Below are 22,711 nucleotides of genomic sequence, written 5' to 3'. Positions count from 1 at the left end.
CTAATTTTCACGTTCTTATAGTTTTGAGGGGTACCTCGCAAATAAACTCAAAGAAATGTGAGAAATTCTTACATAAATTTTCCCACACATTGTCTAGGGGTAAGACATTTCAAACGAGAGAAAATCTGTGTTTGAAGCGTTGTTCAGAATTCCTCACAGTTCCTAAGATTTTCTCCCCTGGCACCAATGTCAAACTGCAAAGTGTTGCGTGTGCTGAACTGCCGTTCTACGCCCGATTGTCCCATGTTATATGGGAATCCCATATAACATGGGACAATTATGCGTAGAACGGCAGTGAATGAAATATGCAATTTTGGGGACGTCTTTCGACAACTTTCGTCGTTCATCGATAAAAGGAGTAACTCTGTATTTCTCAGAGTTGCTCTCGTTTGCACAGTGTCTTGTCTCTAATACATTGTGTATCTTTCAAGATTTGCTTGTAAGATGATTTTCATATAAAGAAAAGATCGTCAGATATATTCACCAGGAACTTTTTAAAGAAATTTCGTATCCGAAGCATCGTCATTCCCTACCAGGAAAATATTGAAAATGTTTTCTTTCATTTCGCAATTGTTTTTTTTAATTCGTACTATGCACGAATCCAGAAATTCAGGCAAACAACATGATTTCTACCCGCAGTAAATCCACGAATTGGCCGAATGCTCTTTCAAATCAGGCCCAATAATTTTTCCCTGAAATTTTCTATAGGGTCCAAAGAAAATATCTGCAATAATTTCCATATAAATCTTTTTAGGAATTTGTTCAATAAACCTTCGAGTATTTCATCCTAAATTCTTCTAGATAATATCAGCTTTGACTAAAAAAAATACCAGGAACTTGTTCCATTGCTTCCCCATCGAGGTTCTACTGGAACCGACTAAAGAGAAGCTGTAGGTTCCAATATGTAACCATTTTTGTTCATTGACTTAATGTCTATCTAGTTATGCACAATATCTGCGAACAATTGTAGACACATACATTTATTTATTTTATTTTTTTGTGGAGAAGTTTTTCCTGAAAATGTCTATTATGCGGTACCCTAAGATTTTCTGAATCAAGTCGGCTCACAATTTTTGGTCGCTGTTCATATTTTTTGCCAAAAGTCACTATTTAGTCACTTTTTTGCAAGTTCAAAGTCACTATTTAGTCACTATTTTCGTGAACTTGGTCACTAAAATAACTATTTTAACCATCAGTCATTGCTACCAGCCCTGTTGTAGCGATTTTGGCAGGATAAACATCGCCAAATTGGTCACGCTACGGGACACAAAAGTAAATAAATCAAGCAAAGTTTTTGCAATAATTCAACCGACAATAAATCGTTCGTTTAAAGAGAGCAATCTCCCAGACAATTATCTAAACTCATCACTGCCTACCCAAGTAACAAAAGTAGCTGCATAAGAGCTTATGGAGCAAACGCTTATGTGAAAGTGGTGGATTAAGCACTTATACAGCAGAAATGTTAGTTGGGTAGGCCGTTTGCTCTACACAGGAGCCCATTCCGATCTTGCGGAACACTTCCATTTTCACTCACTTTTTCACACACACGTCAGGAAATTTGAACAAACGAGCACTCTCATCCGGGTCTGCACCCGTTTGCCATCATTCAGAAGATTCGCTATTCTTCTGACAGGACCGCCAAATGTGGAGCTTGGAACCCCCAGGAAGTAACTTGTGTTTACACTTTGACGTTCACGAAGTAGTGACGCGACGACCGTTTGCGCGCCTACTAGATTGCTTGATGTGCATTTGGTTGACCATGTGCTACCAGCGTCGATTGGAAGGCTAGTCGAAGATTCAGTACTAAGGCCAGTAGTACACAGGGTCAAATATTTGACAAGGAAAGAACTCAAGAAACAACATCAGTTTGACACTAATGAAAATTTGATCGAGTCAAACAAGATGTTTGAGCATTGGTTTCTTTTCGGACAAATATTTGACCCTGTGTACTAGCAGCTTAAACAGTTTCCTAGAAGTACCTACTTAGTATCCTATTGTGTTTTACAAACTAAGAAAATAAAGTTTATTTTTCTTTATTCTTTTCTCAAGAACAGTTCATTACTCGTTTCTTCCTTTAACTTAAACCATTGATTCCCTCAAGGATTCCTCCCTGGAGCCCTCCTGTAATTTTCTCCAGAACTTCTTTAGATTATTTTTAAGGAAAGCCATTACGCGGAATTCCATATTTCTCTTCCAGCGAACTAATGGAATAATTTATAATCAATTTACAATTAAATAGCAGGAAGCTTATCGGTACACCTTGCATCAATGTGTAAACCGATTGCAAAAACACTTTGATAACCTCTATCCGCATTTGACGGTGGTTACGAAGTGATGAACTTTCAAAACAAAACATTTTTCTCGAGAACCTAGGTCTTTCAGTTGATGCATTTGAAAATGCAAATGAAGAGTTCCTACTATCACTTCGTAGTAGTTAATCGCTAATTATAATCTCTTTCCTTATGAGTGAGATTATCTTAACGAACGAGAATTTTTCAAAACATCTCGCTCAGCCATAAAACGCCGTTTCGACTCCGGAGTGATTCAGTTTGTTTCGAGTGGTTGCAGGATCGTGATGTTGATCCGAGTGGTTAGTTTGTTCCTGATAGTTGGTGGTGGCAGCTTGGCCGGCAAAGTGGTGCCAAATAACTATGATGTTCGATTTACGACTGAAATTCACAGTGGAAGCGATTCATTCGATGGTGTTGTTCAAATTTGCTTCAACGTTACGGAAGAAGTCGGACAGTTTGAACTTCAGGCGAGAAATTTTACGATCAAGGATGTTACGCTGAAGGATAAGGATGCAGTACATGCGGTGCAATCAAGTGAACTACCGAACGGGAATGTAGTTTTGAAATTGGAAAACCCGCTTCCCGCGGGGAATTACCTACTGCAGGTCACATTTAGTGGCACGGCGTCCGATAACGATGCTATGTTCAAAGGATCGTACCAAAATAATGACGGGTCGGTCGGCCACTATTTGATGAGCAAACCAAGGAAATCCGGATTTCACGAGAGTCCAAGTGCATTCCCCAACTTCGGCGAGGAACATAAATCGACTTTCAAGATCTCGGTAGTTCATCACGAAAGTATCAGAGCATGGTCCAACATTCCTTTGAATGATCCTCCAGCCAGCCACGATCGCGAGGGATACGTCATTTCAAGCTTCGGAGTAACTCCTGAGATGCGCGTCTATGATGTGGGATTCTTTGTGGCTGATTTCGGCACTAAATACCTAGGTAAAATGACTGTAGTGGCCCGTGGAGAAATTCTGGAATCTTTGGTCTATGTAACCTCGCTTTGTAACGACCTGGTAAAGATCATGGACAATCATACCGCTGTAGACTATAATGTTCCGGACTACACATTGATCGTCATCCCACACAAGCTTTCTTGTTCCAATTTCACGGAGTTTGAGCGACAGTTCGTCAATGAGCAATCCATGATGTACAACCCGGAAGAGGATGACTTCAACCAATTAGCCAAATTCTTGAAATCAGCCGGCAACAAGTTGATGCTCCAGTGGTTCGGAAATTTGATAGACCCAGAAGAAGAGAGACTCCTTGAAGCGTTTGCGAACGTTTATACTTATTTTAACGCCGAAAAGATTTATCCCAAAGAGTTCATGATGATGCACTACCAGGTAGATGTCGTACAACGATCACTATTACGCGATTATAAGCGACCGAGTAGTGTTCTGAACATGTTTTGGCTGATCGTATTGGATATCAAGTGGGATACTGTTATGAAGAAATTGTCGAAGAACAGGCAACCCCGTACCTTGACGTCGGCACAGTTGTGTTCGGAGGCTCAAACCTTATGGAAGGATGACTACAATCTTCCGGAAGGCATGACACTGGAGGCCATTTTCAACCAGTGGATGTATAGCGATGAAGATCCCCCTTTGCTGAATGTGCACCGGACTTACTCGGATGGAAACGTGATCCTTTCACAAAACGTTTCACAGAAGATCCTTCCGTACAACTTTGCTACAGAGCCATCGCACTTTGATCAGTTGGGGCCGTTCCAGTGGCTTACTGGACCCAACGAGACTGTTCAATTCGACGTTTCGAACGATCACTGGATCATCTTCAACAAGGAGCAATTTGGATTCTATCGGGTTAACTACGACGAACGCAACTGGGAACTGATCGTTCGAGGTCTCCAGTCGAATGCTTCCAGTATTCATCGAGTGAGTCGGATGCAGCTATTGGACGATGCTTTGAACTTGGTCAAGGATGATTTGCTAGATGTTTCGGTATTGTTAAACTTGTTGACGTACCTTAGGAATGAAACGTGTTACGACGTGTGGTATGACGCATATATTGTATTGAAAAGTTGGTATTATCGCGAAATTGAACCACCGCAGGTCGTTAAGGTAGTTGTTCTTACTATTTTCCAATATTGAGAATAATTCGCTCAAACCTATCTTCTAGGATTTCTTCTTACATCTCATTGAGCCGTATTATCAAAGTTTCACATCACAGGGCATCAAGAGCAGTACACCGCAAATGGAACTTCATATACATTCGGATATAGCTGGTCTTGCTTGTTGGCTCGGTAAGAAGGATTGTTTAGAACAAGCTCGATCTCGATTCCAGCAGGCAGTAGCCAAAAACGCACCCGTTGAGCCAAATTGGTCTCGAGTGACCTACTGTTACGGACTGCAGAATGCAACTGATGAGGAGATGGAATGGTTACTTATCAAGCTTAACAAACAGCATTCTTGTTCTGCGAGTGTACTAAGCTGCGTTGATAACGAGAAGCACCTACGACGAGTACTGGTGGAATTGAAGGAAAAATCCAACCCTGAATCGATGACCGCTTTTGTGAAAGCACTAGATGAGAAGGGTTTCAACATGCTTCACTCTTTGCTGAAAAATGAACCGGATCTTGTGCAAACTTTGGGATCTCCAACGCTCGAGTCTGCCCTCGAACGTGCCTCGAAGAGTACAAAGAGCGCAAAAACACTTAAGTTGATTGACGATCTGGAGGCTTCCCTTGGTCTTCATGTCGCTGGTAAAGGTTCCGGATCGCGGGACATAAACATCTGGGACAAGCCGGGAGCTGTCGACTTTATTGAACGCTATATGAAACAGCAGGAAAGTCGTTAAATATTCTTGAGATTATAATAGTTGTAAAAGTAAATAAGTTTATCACTTTGGGCTATGATTTTGATGGATAAAGGACTTTATTCATAACCTATGTTTTATTTATGGAAAAATCATGTAACAGCCCTACATCATATCGGGAATTTTCTCCTTCAGATGATCGAAGCCAAAATCGCCAATTTTCAAACCGGCTAATCGTGATCCAAACTCAAGTGCGTCCTGAAGCTGCTTGCCACGATTTAATTGAAAAATGCATCCAGCGCAAAAGGTATCTCCCGCTCCTAAACTATCGCGTACACTTTCCGGTGGATACACACCACAGCTGTAGAAGTTATTCTTTTCGTCTAGAGCGCTGACACCCGTACTGCCCCAAGGGCAGATTATCGTGTAACTGTGACGGGATTGAGAAATTTTTAATTGACTCAACAAATATCTGATGACCTTACCTTCCTGGATGCGAGTTTCTAAGCCCGCGAACAGCTTCCTCCGATGAGTCGAACCCAAGAAAACGCGCAAAGTCTTTACCGAGGAACACAACGTTCGCATTCGCTATCAACAGCAGGTTAGAATCACGTGGCTTCTCCAAATCAACCGAAACGGTAATCTGGTACTCTGCGTCGCTCTTTTCATTCCACTCTTTGATCCGACAAATCATTTTCGCAATTTCTGTTGCGCTACGCCGGCCCTGTAACATAACTTTGGATTTAGCCTTCGTTCCCAGCTCCCAAAACTCCCCAAACAAACCTCAAAATGAACCCAGCTGTATTCCCTCAGATCACACCTCCCGAATTCCTCCACCGTCAGCTCCGGCAGGTCCGGGTTGGAATGCACAATCGTTCTACTCCCACTCGTTGCGCTCAACCAAACCGTTGAAAGTGGTATTTCGCAACCCTGGTGTACCACGCATCTCCCTGTTTCAATACCTCGACGCTCGAGATCCCGCAGTGCAAAGCCGAAGTGTTCCGAATCGCTGAATGTGGCCAACAGTTCACAGCGGGCTCCGAGTAGGGCCAGTACGGTACAGTTGTTCGATGCGTTGCCACCGCGTTGCCAGCGGCTTCGGGTAGAACTACGAGAAAGATGGAGGTTGTTTGTAACGGATCTGAGTCGCTGTTAATGTGGATTGTACCGTTGATCTGAGTCTTCTATGGGAAAGTTGTCGCACAGTTGGATGATGTCCAGATTACAGAGGCCTACGCATAGGATTCGCTTCACGGCCATTTCGGATTAGAGGGGGCTGCTGGAAGGAGAACAATTGTTTCATTTGTTGTCAATATTGCACAGCAGTTATAACAGGCTTAAACCACGTAAGTCATAGCTTGTGCACCCAAGACCTTCTTGGGCATGAACTGTCCGTCATAAGAAATTACTCACAAAAAACGATATATAAAATAAAGGATTGCTATAATGATCCGTTCAGAAATTACTGCAGACATGGATTCCTTCAGAATTTTTTCAATACCTCCAAGAACTCTTCTTGGGATTTCTTCAAGAAATCCTCCTGGATTTTTTTCAGGATTTTTATCAAGGTATTCTCCCAAGAATTGTTTACGGATTTCCTTAAAACTTGGGATTGCTTCCGGGATTCCTTTACGGATACCTCCTAAAATTCCTCTAAGAACTTCTCCAGGCATTCTTCCAGGAATTCTTTTAAGCATTCCTCCAGGGTTTTCACCACATATTCCTTCAGGGATTCCCCCAAGAATTCCTCATGTCCTCCAGGGATTGCTCCAGGAATTCCTCCATGGGTTTCTCTAGAGATTTCTTTAGGAATCTTCCTTCAGAAATTTCTGCTGGAATTCCTTTTGGAATACGAATACCTCCAGGATTTTTTTTTCCAGGAATTTGTCCAGAAATTTCTCCTTCAGAGATTACTCCTGGGATTCGTCTAAGGATTGTCTCAGAGATTCCTCCACACATTTTTCAATGGATTCTTCTTTTCTTTTCAGAGACGAACCAGCCAAGGGCTGAAAGTCTCTCTAATAAAGACAAATCAATCAATCAATTCTTTTCTTTTTTTTTAGAAATTTCTCTGTGGATTCATCTGAAGATTCCTCTTGGGGTTTCTCCAGAATCTTGACCAAGAATTCCTCCAGGATTTCATCTAGGATTTCCTGCAGGGAGTATTGCAGGATTCTTCCAAGAATTCCTCGAGGAATAGGGTAAAAACACTAGACTTCGCCCCCCTAAAAATCTGCACTAATCATCGCCACTTCATATAATATGGGATTTGCATGGAGGGTGCGAAGACTAGAGCAGTGGCGAAGTCTAGTGCTTTTACCCTATTCTTCCAGGAATTATTCAGGAATTTCTCCAGGTAATCCTCTAGAAATTCCTTTGGAACTTCTCTGGAACTCATCCAGACATTATTCCAGAATTTTTTCCACGATTACTCCAGGCATTCCTTCAGGAAGTCTTTGAGATATACCTACAGGAATTCTTGAAGCAATTCTTTCGAAAGTTCATCCAGGAATTCCTTCAGTGTTTCTCTTAGGAATTTCTCCAGGAATCCCTCCAGGGATTTTTCCGGGAATTTCTTTTGGGATTGCTCCAAAGATTCCTCTTGTGATTCAATCTGAAATTCCTTTCAGGATCTCTTCAAAAGTTTATTCAGGGTTTCCTCCAGATATTATAAAAATCCTATCGTCTTTTTTCCAGCGATGCGCTCAAGAATTTCTCCAGAGATGAAAATACTCCTAGAATTTTTAGAGGAATTCCTTGAGTCATGTGTATTAGAATTCTTAAAGATAATTTTATAGGGATGCAAACAGGAGCCAGGAAATTCTTCAAAAAGTCATTCTACAATTCTTTCAAATGTTTCTTCGAGAAACCCTTAGGAGTTCATCCACGGATTTGTTCAGGAATCCATCAATGAATTCCTTCAATAATACCCCCCGTAGCAAGCCCCTATAGCTTTTGCAAAGAAATTCCTTCAAAATTCGTCCTGGAATATGCCCTGAGATTCTTTTTTTTCCTAAGAAATCCTTCAAGAAGTTTTCCATGGATTTATTCAGGAACTCCTCCAGCGATTCCTTTAGAAGTTTTCCCAGGGGTGCTCCTTTACAAAGTCCTTCAGGGATTCTATCAAAACTTTTTCAAGGGATTTCTTCAGAAATTCTCCCTATGCCTCGAGAATTTTCTCCAACACGCAGAAAAATTTATTGTAAAACCAAAAGAATCATGAATAGTTTCAACAAATTTTATTGTAGACTCAAGGCTTACCATCAAATTTTGTTGATTCAACAAATGCATGAATTGATATCAACAAAGAAATTTGTTGTTCCTAAAAACGCCCAAAATCTGCCAGCTGTCAAAACCAAAACAAAACTTTTTTTGAAACAAAAATGCGATTTATGAACTCTACAAAAGCAATGCCTTGAAGTAATAAAAGGGGTCGTATTGAAACTAAAATTCATATTTGTTGCTTCAAAAAAAATTTTTTTTTAAGTTAGCAAATCTTATTAATAGAGTCAAAAAACATTTTTTTTTCATTAGGTTTTATTTATATGTTTGTAAATAGAAAACAAAACGATTTTATAATACAATATTCAACAATTTACACAGCCCAAGATAAAAAAGCTGCTACAATAGAAATATTGGCAGCGTTATGTAGTAATGTGGTGCGATCCCTTTTAACAAATCTTTGCAGCCGGTAACATCGTCACTGTTGATTCATCCGATCTAAGAAAAAGCACATTCCGAAGTAAATAAATAAGTTATCATAAAAAAATATTGTATATTTTAAAAATTACCTTGAACTTCCCTCCTATGATTTCTCTTTTCCGGAGACAAAAACATGTTCTACCTTGTTTCAAATGATCTGAAATAATCAAGAATACTGGTAAAATTACGAATCCAAAGCTGCACAATTCATTGCACACTTACCTTTATCAACAGGAGTATCATGAAAAACCAAAAGAAAAACTACAACTTTTTAATAAACTCACATAATTGTAAGAAATCCATTATTGTTCGTCGTATGCACTTTTTCCAACACTTGCAATGTTTACCTCACAAATACAAGATGGCGGCCATAAAACACGAAAATTGTTGATTCTACAAAACTATTTTATAGAAACAATGGTGAAGATTTGTTGACAATAAAATTTTGCTAAGTATTTTGTTCAATTTGGAAAAATTGTTGAATCAAAAATTTAGCTAAATAGAAACAAAAAAATAGATGGATTCACTCAATGCGAACATTAATGGTAGATTCTAATCGATACGTTTTTAAGTTCTACCTATCGATATTTTTCTGCGTGAACTATTGTTTTAGGAAAGAAACTTTCGGAATTCTTCCAGGGATTACTCCTATTTTTTTTTTCTAGAGAATGCACCAGGAATTCCTCTACGAATTCCTCCAGAATTTTATTTTTGAATACTTTCCAGCGATTCGTCCTGGAATGAATTCTATGAATACCTTCAAGAATTCTTATTATGATCCTTCCTGGAATTCGTCAATTGACATTTGAAATGGATTATGCTGTAAGATGAGTATATGAGTAATTCTCGCTGAGACCGGCCCACTATTCACACCTTGTCTTTAAAAATGCTTCAGGTGGCGACTTTCTGAAAGTCCCTGCTAAAAAAATAAAGAAATTGTATTTGGTCAAATGTGGGCTCATTTGAACTGTTATAACTCGAAAGTTTCTACAAAAACTCCCTCAAAATGAAACGTTGTTGAAAAGAGGAAAGATAGAGCTAATATTTACAGTTATAAAATGTTGGGTCGTCCATATTGATTTTGGTCGCTATCTTGGATTTTTATACCAACACTTTTTTTCATTATGTTGGCAACCATCGATTTTCAAAATTTTTGCATTAATTGAAAGCTGAGACATTTATACACACCATATCAAAAATAGAGATATCTTTTTTTCCTATCAAAAGTTATCTGCAGTTTTGTAAATCATGCCACTTTCAGGCACTGGGCCTGGAGGCTTATTCTGCGCAACGTGTGAGGTGAGACCAGAGCCGTAGCGTAATTCCACGCAGAAAAAAGCATGGTAAAATCAAAAATATTTCAGGTAAACTCAAATAAATTGTCAATTTGTTCTGGCAACAAAAATAAAACTGTTTGGAGCAAATCGAACGTCACATTTGAAGCAAATTCAATCCATTTTTGAAACAGACATGCATCTTCTGACAGGTTATGTTGGAAACAAATGTGAAAATTTATGTTTTTTCGTGGCAGGTCGAACCTACGGAAATATTTGTTTCCAATTAAATTTACAAAGTCATTTCCTTCTCTAGGAAAACCCACTTCCCGCGTGGCACTTTCAATGCCAACATCATGTAGATAACATACGCTCCCGAAATCAATGGGATTTCGTGGAAACTTTTGGTGAAAGTTGACTTTTTTTGCAAGAGGAAATCTTCTTTGGTGCTGCAGCTGGAACTTGAGAGTTTTGTTTATGTTCTCGACGGCGGAACGGGGGGCTCTTCAATGGGTATGGTAGAAATCAATATGTAATTGAGTTAGTTTTAAAAATTAATATTTTAGTTTTAAATATTTTATCAGTTTACCGAATAAACATGGATATTTTTGTTTCAAACGAACGAAATTTGTTTCCGTGTCAATGGTGCACTTGGCAAGCATCCAGGTTGGCGCCCATGACAAATAGACATTGTTAATTTGCTAATGTTTATAGTTATAACTACAATAAATCAAATTGAGGGATTCTTGAAGGAATATCTGGAGGAATATCTGGTGGAAATTCGGTTTCAAATGGAATTCATGGAATAATGCTTGTAGGAATTACTGAAACAGCTCATAAAGAAATGCCCGACATTACTATAAAAACTTGTAGAGAACCACAGAAAGAATTTCAAAAAAAATGTAGGGTACGAGTGCCATCGTTAATCTTACGCTCCCATGTTCATCCTATTCGAAAACAAGCGATTACGGCACCGATTGATTCCGTTCTTTTTGTTTTCATGGGTGCTCATTTCTAACAAAAAATACAGAAATAAGAAACAAAACAAACAAAGCTTAATTCCTTTGTTTTCAGTAGGATGAAAATGGGAGCCACGTGCTTAATAAGGGAACCAATACCCTACTAGGAAGAATTTTTGAAAGAATCACTGAAAAAGTTGTTTAATGAATCTCTGAAGGAAGGTTTTACAAGATATCACTGGAGTTAAGGAATCTATGATAGGCTTTCGAAAAAAAACTTTGGAGTTACTTTGGATGAAATCAATGGCAGATTTTCTTATGAAACACCTGGAGAAATTTCTGAATGGATCCCCAATCTAGGATTTTCCGGATGAATGTAGAGATCATCACGTTTAGCTGGGAGAGACGCGGGGATTGTGACCGTGTGACAAGAAATGTATTAAATAAAGTAAAATCCAATACGAAGGAGTTGGGGTGGGGTTATAGGTTTGAAATTTCCCAATTTTAGCGTGACGTACGGAAATTTATGAAAGGTTTTCTAGTGAAATTCTACAAAAAAAAAAAATATATGGGTCAATCCCTATTGAGCATGGAACAATTTTGGAAGGTATTAATGAAAGATTTTCTAAGCAATGTGAGATTTCTTTTTTTCCTGAGGAAGCTATAGAGATTTCTGATGGAAACTTTATTCGAATTTTTAAAGAAATTCATAGATGTTTCATAAAAATCCATGGAAGAATTTCTGAAGGAATTTTCAGATGCGTTTTTGAAGAAATTTCCAGAGTGATCTCTGCAGGATTTTCTACAGGAATCCATGGAGGAATTACTAAGGAAATCTTTTGAAGGGTTTTCAAGTAATCCGAAGATATTCTTGCAGAAATTTTCATTGAAGGAGGTTATTGAATAAAATCCTTTAAGAAATATCCGGAGGAATCCTTTGACTAATTTCTGAATCTCTAAAGGAATTCCATGATGAATCACCAGAGAAAATTTAAATTTATTTTTTTTTTCAACAATTCCTGAAAGAGTTCCTGCGAGGTTTTCAGGATGAATTCTGAGATAATTTTTCAAAGAATTCCCTTGACGAATTTCTGAAATATTTTTTAAGATTTCCTGATGGAAACCCAGCAAAAATTCCGATTGAAATTTATGAATAAAATTCTTGAATATTTCATTTGTTTTGAGGAAATAAAAATTAAAAAAAAAACCACTGATAGGTTTTTGGATGAAAACGACTTGAATGATTTCTGTTAGATTTGCAAGAGTAAATCAACCTAAAGACATTTCCCAGTAAGAATTTTTACGGAATTTTCAGAAATGAACTTTCACTATTTTAAGAAATGAACCAGCCTCGTGCTGAAAATCTCTAATGAAGACACCCAAAATCTTTCACTATTTTATTCATTTGGCTTTGCTCATTAAAATACTCAACTTATATAAATACTAGGGGGATTCACTTAATAGCGTAAACTGATTAAACGTCGTGATCACCAAGGCAATCATTGATTATTTCATAAGCAAAATCATGAAACATTTCAAATAAGCAGAAAATCATGGCTTACGCAGCAATTCAATCTGTTTAGTGAGTACCCGTGTGAGTACCCCTACTGTAAATATTTAAATCTTGATAACAGTCTAGGAAACATTAACAACATTCTGTTTCCTTCTAGCTTTAAGATCTTTTCGGCGCTCCCCTGAAGCTTGCGCTCTTACCGAAGGCCAACCTGGCCAACCGCACGCTACGGCTCTAGGTGAGACGGTCGGTTTCGTCACACGTGACGTGAGCAGTGTTGGTAAAAACTCAAATTCTCAAATCTCAAATGAGTTAACTCGTGGTTTCACTCATTGCTTTATTTTTCGGTGTTGTTATCATTTACATCGAAGCTTTAAGGATTGCATGATAGAACATATCTAGCGTACACCAACATTGAATATCGTTTTACAAGCAAACACGCAAAAACGGCTACGCTCAAAAATGTGTTCGGCCTGCACATTTTTAGTAAACATCCATGCCGCACATGACTGTGTTGGAAACACACATTTTTTAAAAATTGCTCGTACGCTCACATGAGGATGTATTTTGCAATAATTTCGACATCGCAACCTCACTAGGTTTATAAACCACCTTCAAATACCGAAAAATATTGATATTTTGCAAAAATGTGAGCGTACGAGCAATTTAAAAAAATGTGTGTTTCCAACACAGTCCTTGTGCGGCATGGGCGTTACTCAAAAATGAGAGCTTTTATTTTAGAGAGAATGAGATTTTTGCGCTTGACTCGTGAGAGCGAGATTTTGCATGAAAAACTCGCGCGTGAGAAAACGATTCAGAATCGTCCGCGAGTTTACTCACGCAGGAGCGGCTCATGAGTGTGCTTTGAGTGTGAGCTTACCAACACTGGACGTGAGATGGCTAATGCAAATCAAAGGTGATCGAGTCGATCTCTGTCACCTCGTCTCACCTCACACGCCGCGCAGAATAAACCCGACTGTCTTTAGGGCAATTCCGACAAAGATGTACTTTGAACAATACAACTGAAGGTTCACTCTTAGAGAAATACAGATCCAGAACCTTCCAAGGTTGCTAATAAGCAGCCCTGGACGCTCTTCAAAAGAACCTCGACCAGAGTTATAAATAGTGATGATTTTTTATTTCTTGCGCCCAAATTTCTCATGCGTCAGAGGCCGTAGATCTATTTACGATGAAGTATATTCATAGTCAATATGACATTTCAAATCGAATCTGTTCGCATTCTTCGGAAGCTGTTGATCCCAATTTTGATCTACGGCTCAGTGTGCATTCGAGATTTGATGAAAAATGAACCTCCACGCTCTACTGGCCCCTCCTGATGGAAAAGTTGGCGGTAAAATTCTAAGCATTATTGATTCTTAGCAAATTCCCATGATTTTTGAAGATTCTTATCTGAATACTATTATTGGATTCTTTCTTAGAATAGTAGTTGAATATTAACGAACTAACAATCCCAGTGAGCAATACTAGCAGCGTCATGGTCACGATTTTTTTCGCAGATTGTGAACAATCCTTGGTACCCACTTACGTAATTTATATTTAGTCCCTTACTGTCAGAGCTGTCAGATCGGTGTAACACGCTAAACATAATTTACACAAAAGGCAATTTACACGAAAAAAATACACGGTACTGTTTATTTATTGGGTACCGGATTGGACACAGAAAATTTAATGGTTTTCTTTGGTACACCGAGGTCTTGAAATTAGTTGATGCTATTAATTGTTGAAAGTTGATAAAGATAGTCAGAAAAAAAGCATCCTTGAATGCATGGGAACCTATGTACATCGCTAAAGATGATGTTCCAATACAACTTCCGCTCTTCTGTCTGACAATGCTGAGAATTCAGTAAATTTCAACAATCTTAACTCAAATGGCTTGTTGTCAGATATGCAGTTTGATATCTGCAGAGGCCACGGGGAGCGACACTAGTTTTTCCAAGCCGAAAAATTATAAAAAAGTCGAAAAAAGATTAAAAAACCTAGTGAAACCCGCAAAACTTTTGCGGCTTTTAGCGACTTTTTTCGGCTTTTTTTGAGGTTTTTTGGCTTGGCAAAACTAGTGTCGCTCCCCCTGGCAGAGGCAAAGGAACAAACGACCATCTAGCGTTGCTTTCTTCAGAAATTCAGCTTGCCTTTGAAAAGCAGAAAATGGGCTCAGCAGTTTTGGGCATCAAGGGGGCTTTTGATGGAAGTTTGTGTCGATGTCTTTTCTGACAAACTGACCTTCACCAATATTGAACAACTTTTTGTATAATGTTCTGTTTGAGAAGTAGATGAGTGTTGCTCATGACGACTCAAGCATTTCACGAATTAGCCACATGGGTGTCCCCCAGGGTTCATGTTTAAGTCCCCTTCTTTGCCATTTTTATGTCAGAGACATAAATGCCAGTTTGCAGATGACTGTTGTTTCAGGATCAACAGCAGTCGATCTGTAAATACCATTACAGGGTACTTTGAACATTACAGGGGTAGAACATTACAGGGTTCTTTTCTAAAAAAAACTTGTCAAAATCTTGGGTCTGGTTCGACTACAAATACCCCTAGGAAAAGTACGTTTGTGTATCCGGAATATCTGATCATTTAGCGCATCTGGAAAATCTGATCATGCTACACCACACAAATATTCTGTCGTTTTTAGAATACGGTTTATTTTTCATTTGCGGCAAAAACATACTTACTAATGCTTTAACGGGTTCCGTATAATTGCCTTCGGATTGCGTTAGCTTGCATGAACTCGATTCAAATTATGAGTTTAGAGATATTTGCGGAGCTGTAGTTCGGCATCCTCATCCGGTGCGAGGTTGTAAATCCGTTGGTCATAGAAAACTTCAAAAATGATGCTCGAACAGAATCCTCGAACTCGTTTTATGAGTGTGTACTACTGGCATATGATGCTGGAGGGGAGGTACCTTCATCTATACTGTTCTGTATACGATGCTGAGCTAGCAGCTATATATTACACATCAGTGTACATCAACGCTCTTCCACCCGACCACTACATCATTTTACCGACATTCTGGAGTTTGTTCGATCAATGAAACCGATGAAGAAGCACTCAGTGTACTTCCTGAATGGAATACGCCAAGTATTAAGTGCTTTGTCCAAACGCTCGTACACCATCACCAAAGCTTGGGTCCATTCACATTGCTCGATTCAGGGCAATGAGAAAGCGGACTCTCTGGCTAAGCTGGGCGCTAGCGAAGGCGATATTTATGGACGTCAAATCGCCTTTTTAATTGGATTAGTCCGTCAGGAGACCCCGTTTCTTATACTAGCACAAACCTGAAGAAATTGAAGTGGTTTTCTGCATCTCTGATTCAAATATATTAATCCCTAGAATATGCATGGCGGTCTTTACCTATAATATTTAGATGGAAGTTGAGTAAACAGCATTATCGGCTTTTTGTCTGATATTTGGGCAAACCCAGTTTGTGACTTGGTTTCAAATCCATTATGCAGAGACCTATCTCATTCGTTGGATGTTGATAATTTTCGAAATATTCATAATACCAATCATCTTTTCAATACATAGTAACTTTATTTAGTCAAATTAACCACTGGATTTTGTCCCCTACAAATGGGATCCGAAAGTGTCCTATTTAGATGTACAAGTTTTCTTACTTTACAACAAGTATTTCAAGTCTTAGGTAACAGGCTTGTCGATTTCTACAGAGATATGTCAAAATACAACCAACGATTAGAATCACTATATGGCAAAAATATCAACCGCGACATCTGGCAACATCTCCACTACGTTAAGGTACACTAGAAATCCACTCCGGTATCGAACAGATTGCGAAGCAGTAGCGTTGCTCGACGTGGTAGCAACTTCAAGACGTGGCACATCGGAAGGCAATACTTGGGAATGCTGATTTCCAGCTGATTGCGTCGAACACCATCGATAATCTTGTGGGCTGCATCCTGGGATCTGATGATCCCGAAGGCGGACGGAATCCGCATGCGGATATCGTTGCGGCAGTTGTCCGCTACAACGAATGGATACAGGTGCACCAACGAGATGTTGATGGTGCGGAGGAACTTTTCGATACGGAGCTCATCCAGGACAGACTCGAACAGGCCCTGGACGGCAAACTGCGCCACAGACAGGGGCGTCTGATGTTTGACTCCGCTAAGGCCGGCCACCGAGGTGAGAAACACGATGTGACCGTGATTGTTGCGTTTCATTTTTGGTAGGATCGCTTCCAGCAGCTGGATGGGGATGGATGAATTGTGGTCAGTAAGTTGAATGAGTTTATAAAAATCTAGACCTTACCCAGAAGTGCGAGACGACACTCAGATTTAGAGTGGCTTGAATTGGTGGTGGTTCGGTGATCAGAGATCTCGGACTAGGGACTCCACAGCAGTGGAGGAACATGGTGATGTGACCGAACTGCTTTTCGATTGCATTTACTGTGCGAATGATGTCGTTCTTGTTCGTAAGGTCACATTCAAAAGCGTGAGCGATGTAACCGCTGCCGTTAATACTCTTCACCAGCACATCGTTCTCGGAGGAGTTGATGTCAACACAAGCCACTTTGGCGCCCAGCTCCGCCATTTGAAGCGCCAAGTCACGACCAACTCCTCTGCTTGCTCCGAATACCTGAAGAGTTGAAATACTTTACTTGTTGGATCGTCTATTCCCTAGTAACATTTTTAGTCATATAGACTAAAAGAGGTTCTTAGAAACATCATAAATCCAAAACAAAAGGTATCAGGTTTTATGATGGTTCTCAAAACTTCTACAAGACTAATTGGCCATCAAAAAGTTACTTGGGTTAACTGTTGAGTGGGCCTCACCAATTTTGTTATTGAAAACTTACCGCAACAATCTCGCCAGCTACGGGTTTGCGCTTCGGAGGTCGAACTATTTGATAGACTGACCGTAGTAGCTGCATGGCAAAGTACAGCAGGATAACGCTAAAGTCCCAGAGAAGGATCAGGCTGGCGTACAACCGCAGAATCATTGTGACTGGTTTTCTATGGCACTCGAGCCAGTTAGGAATGTAGGATGCCTGGGACTCCTGAAAAAAAGTGATGCAGCTGGTTTAGTGCGATGCATGAAAGGAAAATGTAACAGGTCAAGATTCCTTAAGGATGTTTATCCTTGCACTCGAGCCCGCTTAAATTTGGTAACACTCAAATAGCATGCACGTAGGAAAAAAAAATACGGACAAAAAACGAAGTACTTACATGTCTGACTAGCATTTCTCGCCTAGACATCTTCTGAGAGAGCGCTGCTTGCAACTGATTAGAAGTGTGCGCGGTACAGAGATAGAAGGAACAAGAAACGAGAAGTAGTTTTAAAACATAAAGTAAGCATCCAACAGCCACGAGTGGTTAAAAAGACGACTGCAAGCGATAGATAGTGGATCATAGAGAGATGTACACATACATTTTTTTTTTCGAGCTGAACACAATCAGCAAACCGAATTGTTGACATTCAGCACAATAGACCGAAACATGCAGTAATTTTGACAAATGTTAGGCAACGTTGTGCTGAAATTCAGCAAAATTTTGCAGAAAATTTAGCTGTTAGCTTTTATTGCAGAAACCGTTTAATGGAAGAAGTACCGTAAACCGGGGTATCATTGATCGGCGGGGTAACATTGATCGCCTTGACTGACCTCATGAAATGTTCAAACAAGCATTTTACATTGAATTAGTTTCTGCTATCGAATGGTATATCGTAATCTGCTATCATTTAGCTATTAAATGACATGGAATTCATAAAAATTGAATTTCATAAACATTGAAATAAATCGATTTTTCCATAACTGTGTTTCGTAACGCAATGAGATACATTGTCAAACATTCATGCTTGGCGTGAATACTAGATACAATATGAGGTTCGAAATCACTGTATTGCTTCAATATGATATCCTAGAGTTGGATTTAACAAACTAAACTTTTATGAAAATGCTCTTTTTCAATGAAATATACGATTTATTAAAAGTCGGCTATCAATTCCTCAAGCCATTGCCTACCTTTAGGCGTTATTCGCGGTTTTGAGGGTTTTAATCCTAAAATAACTCAAAAAGCACATAACTTGTAAGAATTTGAACAACATATTCGAAATCAGCGACCCCGAATTTAGTAAGTAAGGGTATTTTCAACACAAACGAACATTGATCACTGACATGATCAATGTTACCCCAAATCAACAAAATCAAAAATTAGATTAAAAAACTTATTTAAACATGATTTAAAGTTTTACAATAATTTTTCGAGTAGCTTAACCCAAGCAACCAAAAGTTCGGGAAAAATAGCATGTTTGGGCTTGATCAGCTATTCGAAGGAATATGAATAGCATTCTATTCAGCTCACTTTTTAAGTAATTAACCGAACTTGAGTTCACAAAAAGTACACTTGTGTCGCTGAAAGGAACGCTATTCAGCTTAAAAATAAGCTTCGAAAAAATTAAAAAAAAAATGCGCTAAAGTCCTCAAAAGTAATTTTTTATTATGAGACATTAGTAGATGTGAAATCCAAATTGACTAATACCTTGAAATAATTTTTGATGGTTTTTACTTACTGAGAATTGAACTCGGGTTCTCCTCGTTGAAAGCCGGCGCCTAACCACTATTCCATGTAAGGGTTGTTAGGCACTGCGGGATTTTACTCAATGTGCTGATATCATTTAGTAGAGCTCAATCAGGTTCGCGTGTGAACTTTCTTTGAACCTGAAGCCGAAGGTTCGAAAGAAGTTTACGTGGAACTTCTTGTGAACTTACATTTTCAGTTTGTTTTGGTTCGTAATTAAAACAAGTGCAAAGCAATAAGTTAGTGCCAGTGCCTATCATTCAGAAAAGTTGATTATAGTTTAGTTTAGTTTTCAGTGACAACGATCGCGTCGATTACCGGCACGCTGGTGCGACAAGTGAGACGGGATTGAAACATCCCGCAAAGCTGGAAGACTTTTATCCGCAGCCGAAAAAACTCCGGCGGAATCCTGCGCAGAACAGTTTTCCGCTGCGGGGGCAGCCTTTTAGCCATACAATACGGGTGCTTTGGGTTGATTACAAGTAAGTACGTTGAAATATTATAGTGAAATGAAGTGTACTTGTGAAATTAACACAAGCTGTTGCTGCTGCGCTCGATTTCCGAGTGATTTAATTGAATGAGAATTTCTCCCCGGCCCCGCTGTCGCCGAAGTTCAAATGAAGTTCACTTTTGGTACGGTTAATATTTATCCGAACTTTGAGTAGTAAGTTCAAAACAAGCTCGAAACAAGTTCGGAACGGAACATTTCAAGTTGTTGGAATATGTCCAAATGAACTATATTTGAGTTTTGAAGGCACGAAAAAGTTCAACATGAGTTCGGTTAGATTTTGATTGAACTCGGTTTTAAAGTTCAACATAAGTTGTTTCTGAACCTTTTTTCGACATTAATGTCATTTTGAGGAGATGTCAAAAGCTTGTACATGTACTTCCAAGTTCATAACTAATACGTAAGGAACTTTTTGGAGATTTAAGTTCAACGAAACTTGAATTGAACCAAACTTAAACTTCTGAGTTCGTTCTTCAAGTGGTATCCGAACTTTTGGTTGCTTGGGAACACATACTCCGAGGGCCAGTACTTGTTTTAAAAATATAAAACATGCAATGTATGCTTTAACAAGATAATTATTCAAGAAAGATCGAAAATTCTGATCAATGTTACCCCGGATTACGGTAACACGTAAAACAACTTTGTACAGTTTAAAGTATGACGCATTTAGAAACTAGTAGTACACATTGAAAACCAGTTATTGTCGAATAAACTAAGTAAAATTTTGTTAAAACAAATGTCCCGACTTTCGTATGCCAAAATTCCTACTTTGCATGAGTAACGCATGAGTACGCTCCCAAATGCATCCTATCCGAAGTGATTATGACACCGCGTAATCCCGTTCGTTTTCATTTCTAACCAAACAAAAATCAAAAGCAGGAAAAAACAAACAGAACTTCGATGCTTTCTTTTGAGCTGGATGAAGTAGAAGCATCCTGATAGTTGAACGGTATTGTTATAGTGTTAGCCTACTATAGTTAATAGTGCGAGAACTTGGAAAGCACAGTAGGCGATCGTAGCCATGCATATTACACTACCTAGTATTTCATCAGCTCCTTTTTAATACTTATCCTGTACAACTAATTAATAGCAGTGAACGTCTTTCTACTGTCACTTTTTATTTTGCAAAAGGATAACATCCAAATGGATATATTAAAATTGTTTACGTCTTCCAAAACTCAGATCTTCATGGCGGACACATCTAAAGAACACAATCGCACATAACACAATAACCGAACCAAGCCTAAATCTAATTAATAATAGCGATGCAATATGTCACTCATGCATCGGTTCGGCAGGCATCCAAAGCGATTCCGAGAAAGTTATTGACCTTTGTCCTCACCAATAATGTGGACGCTGCGGGCGACACCAATAAAATGCGTTCAACGATTTAGCTGAATGCATAGATTTGTCGAGGTACGATTCACAAACATGATAAGCCACCTGAGCGTAGTAGCATAGCTTGATAAGAAACTTCACCATCGAAACCGAATCACAACGGAGAAAAGATTTCCACTTACCTTAGTGAACTTTGATTTCCCTAAAAGACAGTTTTGTGCTGTAGCCGTCGTCAACTGTGTCCGCCTGGTAGACTGGCTCGTCTGATATATATGAGGATATTATAAATAAGTCCACATAGGATCTTTTATCTACAAATAAAAACAGACACTCAATCACGTATCAGCACAATACAGACACGGCGAAAGATACCATTTGCAAAATTCAGCTGATTTACGAACGAGGGGAGCAAAACAAGCGATGTACCTTACATACATACAATCGGTTCTCTGACAGCGTTAGATCCATGGCAAGAGACCATCGTCGTGAGGCATGGACTTATGCCTTAGCGTCGGAATATGACGCTTTGTACGTACATACCTAGCGACACCTTTCGTGAATGGTTTGAATTTAAATGGCCCAAAGTTTTTCTAGATAGGTATTCTATTGTGGCTTATAACAGCAAGCAAATGTATTGTGAAAGTTCAGCTATAACTGATTTTGAAATTCTCCATTTTTTCCAACTTCCGAAGGACGAACCATTAAAATACTTTAAATAAATACCAGACGTAACCTATGTATTTTACATGAAAACAGTGTATGAAGATTTAACACCATCAATTTATTTGTTTGAACCAACAAGTGTATTTAAAAATTTTGTAAACGTTTTTAGCAGTAGTTTTGTTTGATTACTTTATGATATTTTTGAAACGAATATTCATTGAATTTTCACAACGAATCAATTTCATGAAACGAGCTCACCAATTTATGTGAATCCATATAATTCTCCGTTCGTGACTGGAAGTTTTATGAGAAATTCACCGCTGACCACCATACATTGAAAAAAAAATGCAATAGAAAACAACACGCGCTAATTGATAAACATTACAAAACTAAATCTACTGATTGGAAACAATTACCTAGGGAATCGCGCCACTTGGGCGGTGGCTTCTATATTCGTCTGTATTCCAATATAACTCAGTCAAATTTGAACCAATTGACACAACTTTTGAGTGTGGTGAGATAGGTATAGTATCTACCCGTGTACAACATTTCAAGTCAATTGGTTCAAAATTGACTGAGTTATAGTGGAAAAGAGACGAATGTAGAAGCCACCGCCCAAGTGGCGCGATACCCTATATGAATATGCATCGAAAGTATGCCTTTACAAACGTTGTAAGAGTTTCGGCCACAGCTCGGAATAGTAATATGCAGGGAGCACACGATGACGCACGCACTCAACGATTGACTTTTCGGAACTCCGCAAGTTAAGCCAATAATTTCACTTTATTTAAATTGTAATTATATTCTCGCAGAAAATGATTCATATGCTGCATAGTTTCTTTACCGTATTTGCGTTATTTTAGGTATCTGGAATAAGTTTGAAAGTTATCGAGGAAACTGAGAAAAAAAATAGGAATTTATTCTACATCTCTTGTTTAAGGTGTGATAAAGATATGCAAACATGATTTAAAATAAACTCAAGGTGTGAAATGACATAACTCCCGAAAACATCCTAGAAAATATAAATGTTTAGAGTAGTGCGTGCGACAGCTACAAATCTGTTTAGCCATTTAGCAAGTTTAGCTTTAAATATTTGGCAAACATCTAGTATTTTGTTGAATTTC

The 22,711-nt window shown here is 38.8% G+C and overlaps 2 protein-coding genes across 9 annotated transcripts; one reads left to right on the top strand and one right to left on the bottom strand.

Moving 5' to 3' along the window:
- Positions 1-2,538: 2,538 nt before the first annotated feature.
- LOC134284464 (aminopeptidase N-like) lies at positions 2,539-5,213 on the top strand. Its single transcript, XM_062843320.1, has 2 exons — positions 2,539-4,378; positions 4,437-5,213. The coding sequence occupies exons 1-2, from the start codon at positions 2,576-2,578 to the stop codon at positions 5,112-5,114; spliced, it is 2,481 nt and encodes an 826-aa protein (XP_062699304.1). The 5' UTR covers positions 2,539-2,575; the 3' UTR covers positions 5,115-5,213.
- Positions 5,168-21,417, bottom strand: LOC134284465 (ketohexokinase-like). 8 transcript variants are annotated; one of them, XM_062843321.1, is made up of 7 exons: positions 21,297-21,407; positions 21,107-21,235; positions 20,929-21,029; positions 17,729-17,782; positions 17,359-17,559; positions 16,812-17,138; positions 16,055-16,747 (listed from the first exon to the last, which is right to left on the bottom strand). In XM_062843321.1, the coding sequence occupies exons 4-7, from the start codon at positions 17,756-17,758 to the stop codon at positions 16,304-16,306; spliced, it is 1,002 nt and encodes a 333-aa protein (XP_062699305.1). In that variant the 5' UTR covers positions 17,759-17,782; positions 20,929-21,029; positions 21,107-21,235; positions 21,297-21,407; the 3' UTR covers positions 16,055-16,303. The 8 variants fall into 8 exon arrangements, with proteins under 8 accessions (XP_062699309.1, XP_062699310.1, XP_062699305.1 ...); XM_062843325.1 differs by lacking the exons at positions 16,055-16,747; positions 16,812-17,138; positions 17,359-17,559; positions 17,729-17,782; positions 20,929-21,029 and adding exons at positions 5,168-5,502; positions 5,558-5,796; positions 5,856-6,180; positions 6,241-6,351 and having other exon boundaries at positions 21,297-21,417; XM_062843326.1 differs by lacking the exons at positions 16,055-16,747; positions 16,812-17,138; positions 17,359-17,559; positions 17,729-17,782; positions 20,929-21,029 and adding exons at positions 5,168-5,502; positions 5,558-5,796; positions 5,856-6,180; positions 6,241-6,348 and having other exon boundaries at positions 21,297-21,417.
- Positions 21,418-22,711: the final 1,294 nt, after the last annotated feature.

Source organism: Aedes albopictus, unplaced genomic scaffold (assembly GCF_035046485.1).
Source record: "Aedes albopictus strain Foshan unplaced genomic scaffold, AalbF5 HiC_scaffold_155, whole genome shotgun sequence".
Taxonomy (NCBI): domain Eukaryota; kingdom Metazoa; phylum Arthropoda; class Insecta; order Diptera; family Culicidae; genus Aedes; species Aedes albopictus.
Note: the sequence above shows the minus strand (reverse complement) of the source record. Positions and strands in the feature narration are given on the sequence as shown.

Coding starts and splice junctions, on each gene's coding strand:
- LOC134284464 (XM_062843320.1), top strand. CDS start 2,576: ATGTTGATCCGAGTGGTTAGTTTGTTCCTGATAGTTGGTGGTGGCAGC. Junction 4,379..4,436: donor AACCACCGCAGGTCGTTAAG/GTAGTTGTTCTT, acceptor CCTATCTTCTAG/GATTTCTTCTTACATCTCAT.
- LOC134284465 (XM_062843323.1), bottom strand. CDS start 17,758: ATGTCTAGGCGAGAAATGCTAGTCAGACAT. Junction 17,560..17,728: donor GAGAAATGCTAGTCAGACAT/GTAAGTACTTCG, acceptor ACTTTTTTTCAG/GAGTCCCAGGCATCCTACAT. Junction 17,139..17,358: donor TAGCTGGCGAGATTGTTGCG/GTAAGTTTTCAA, acceptor TCAACTCTTCAG/GTATTCGGAGCAAGCAGAGG.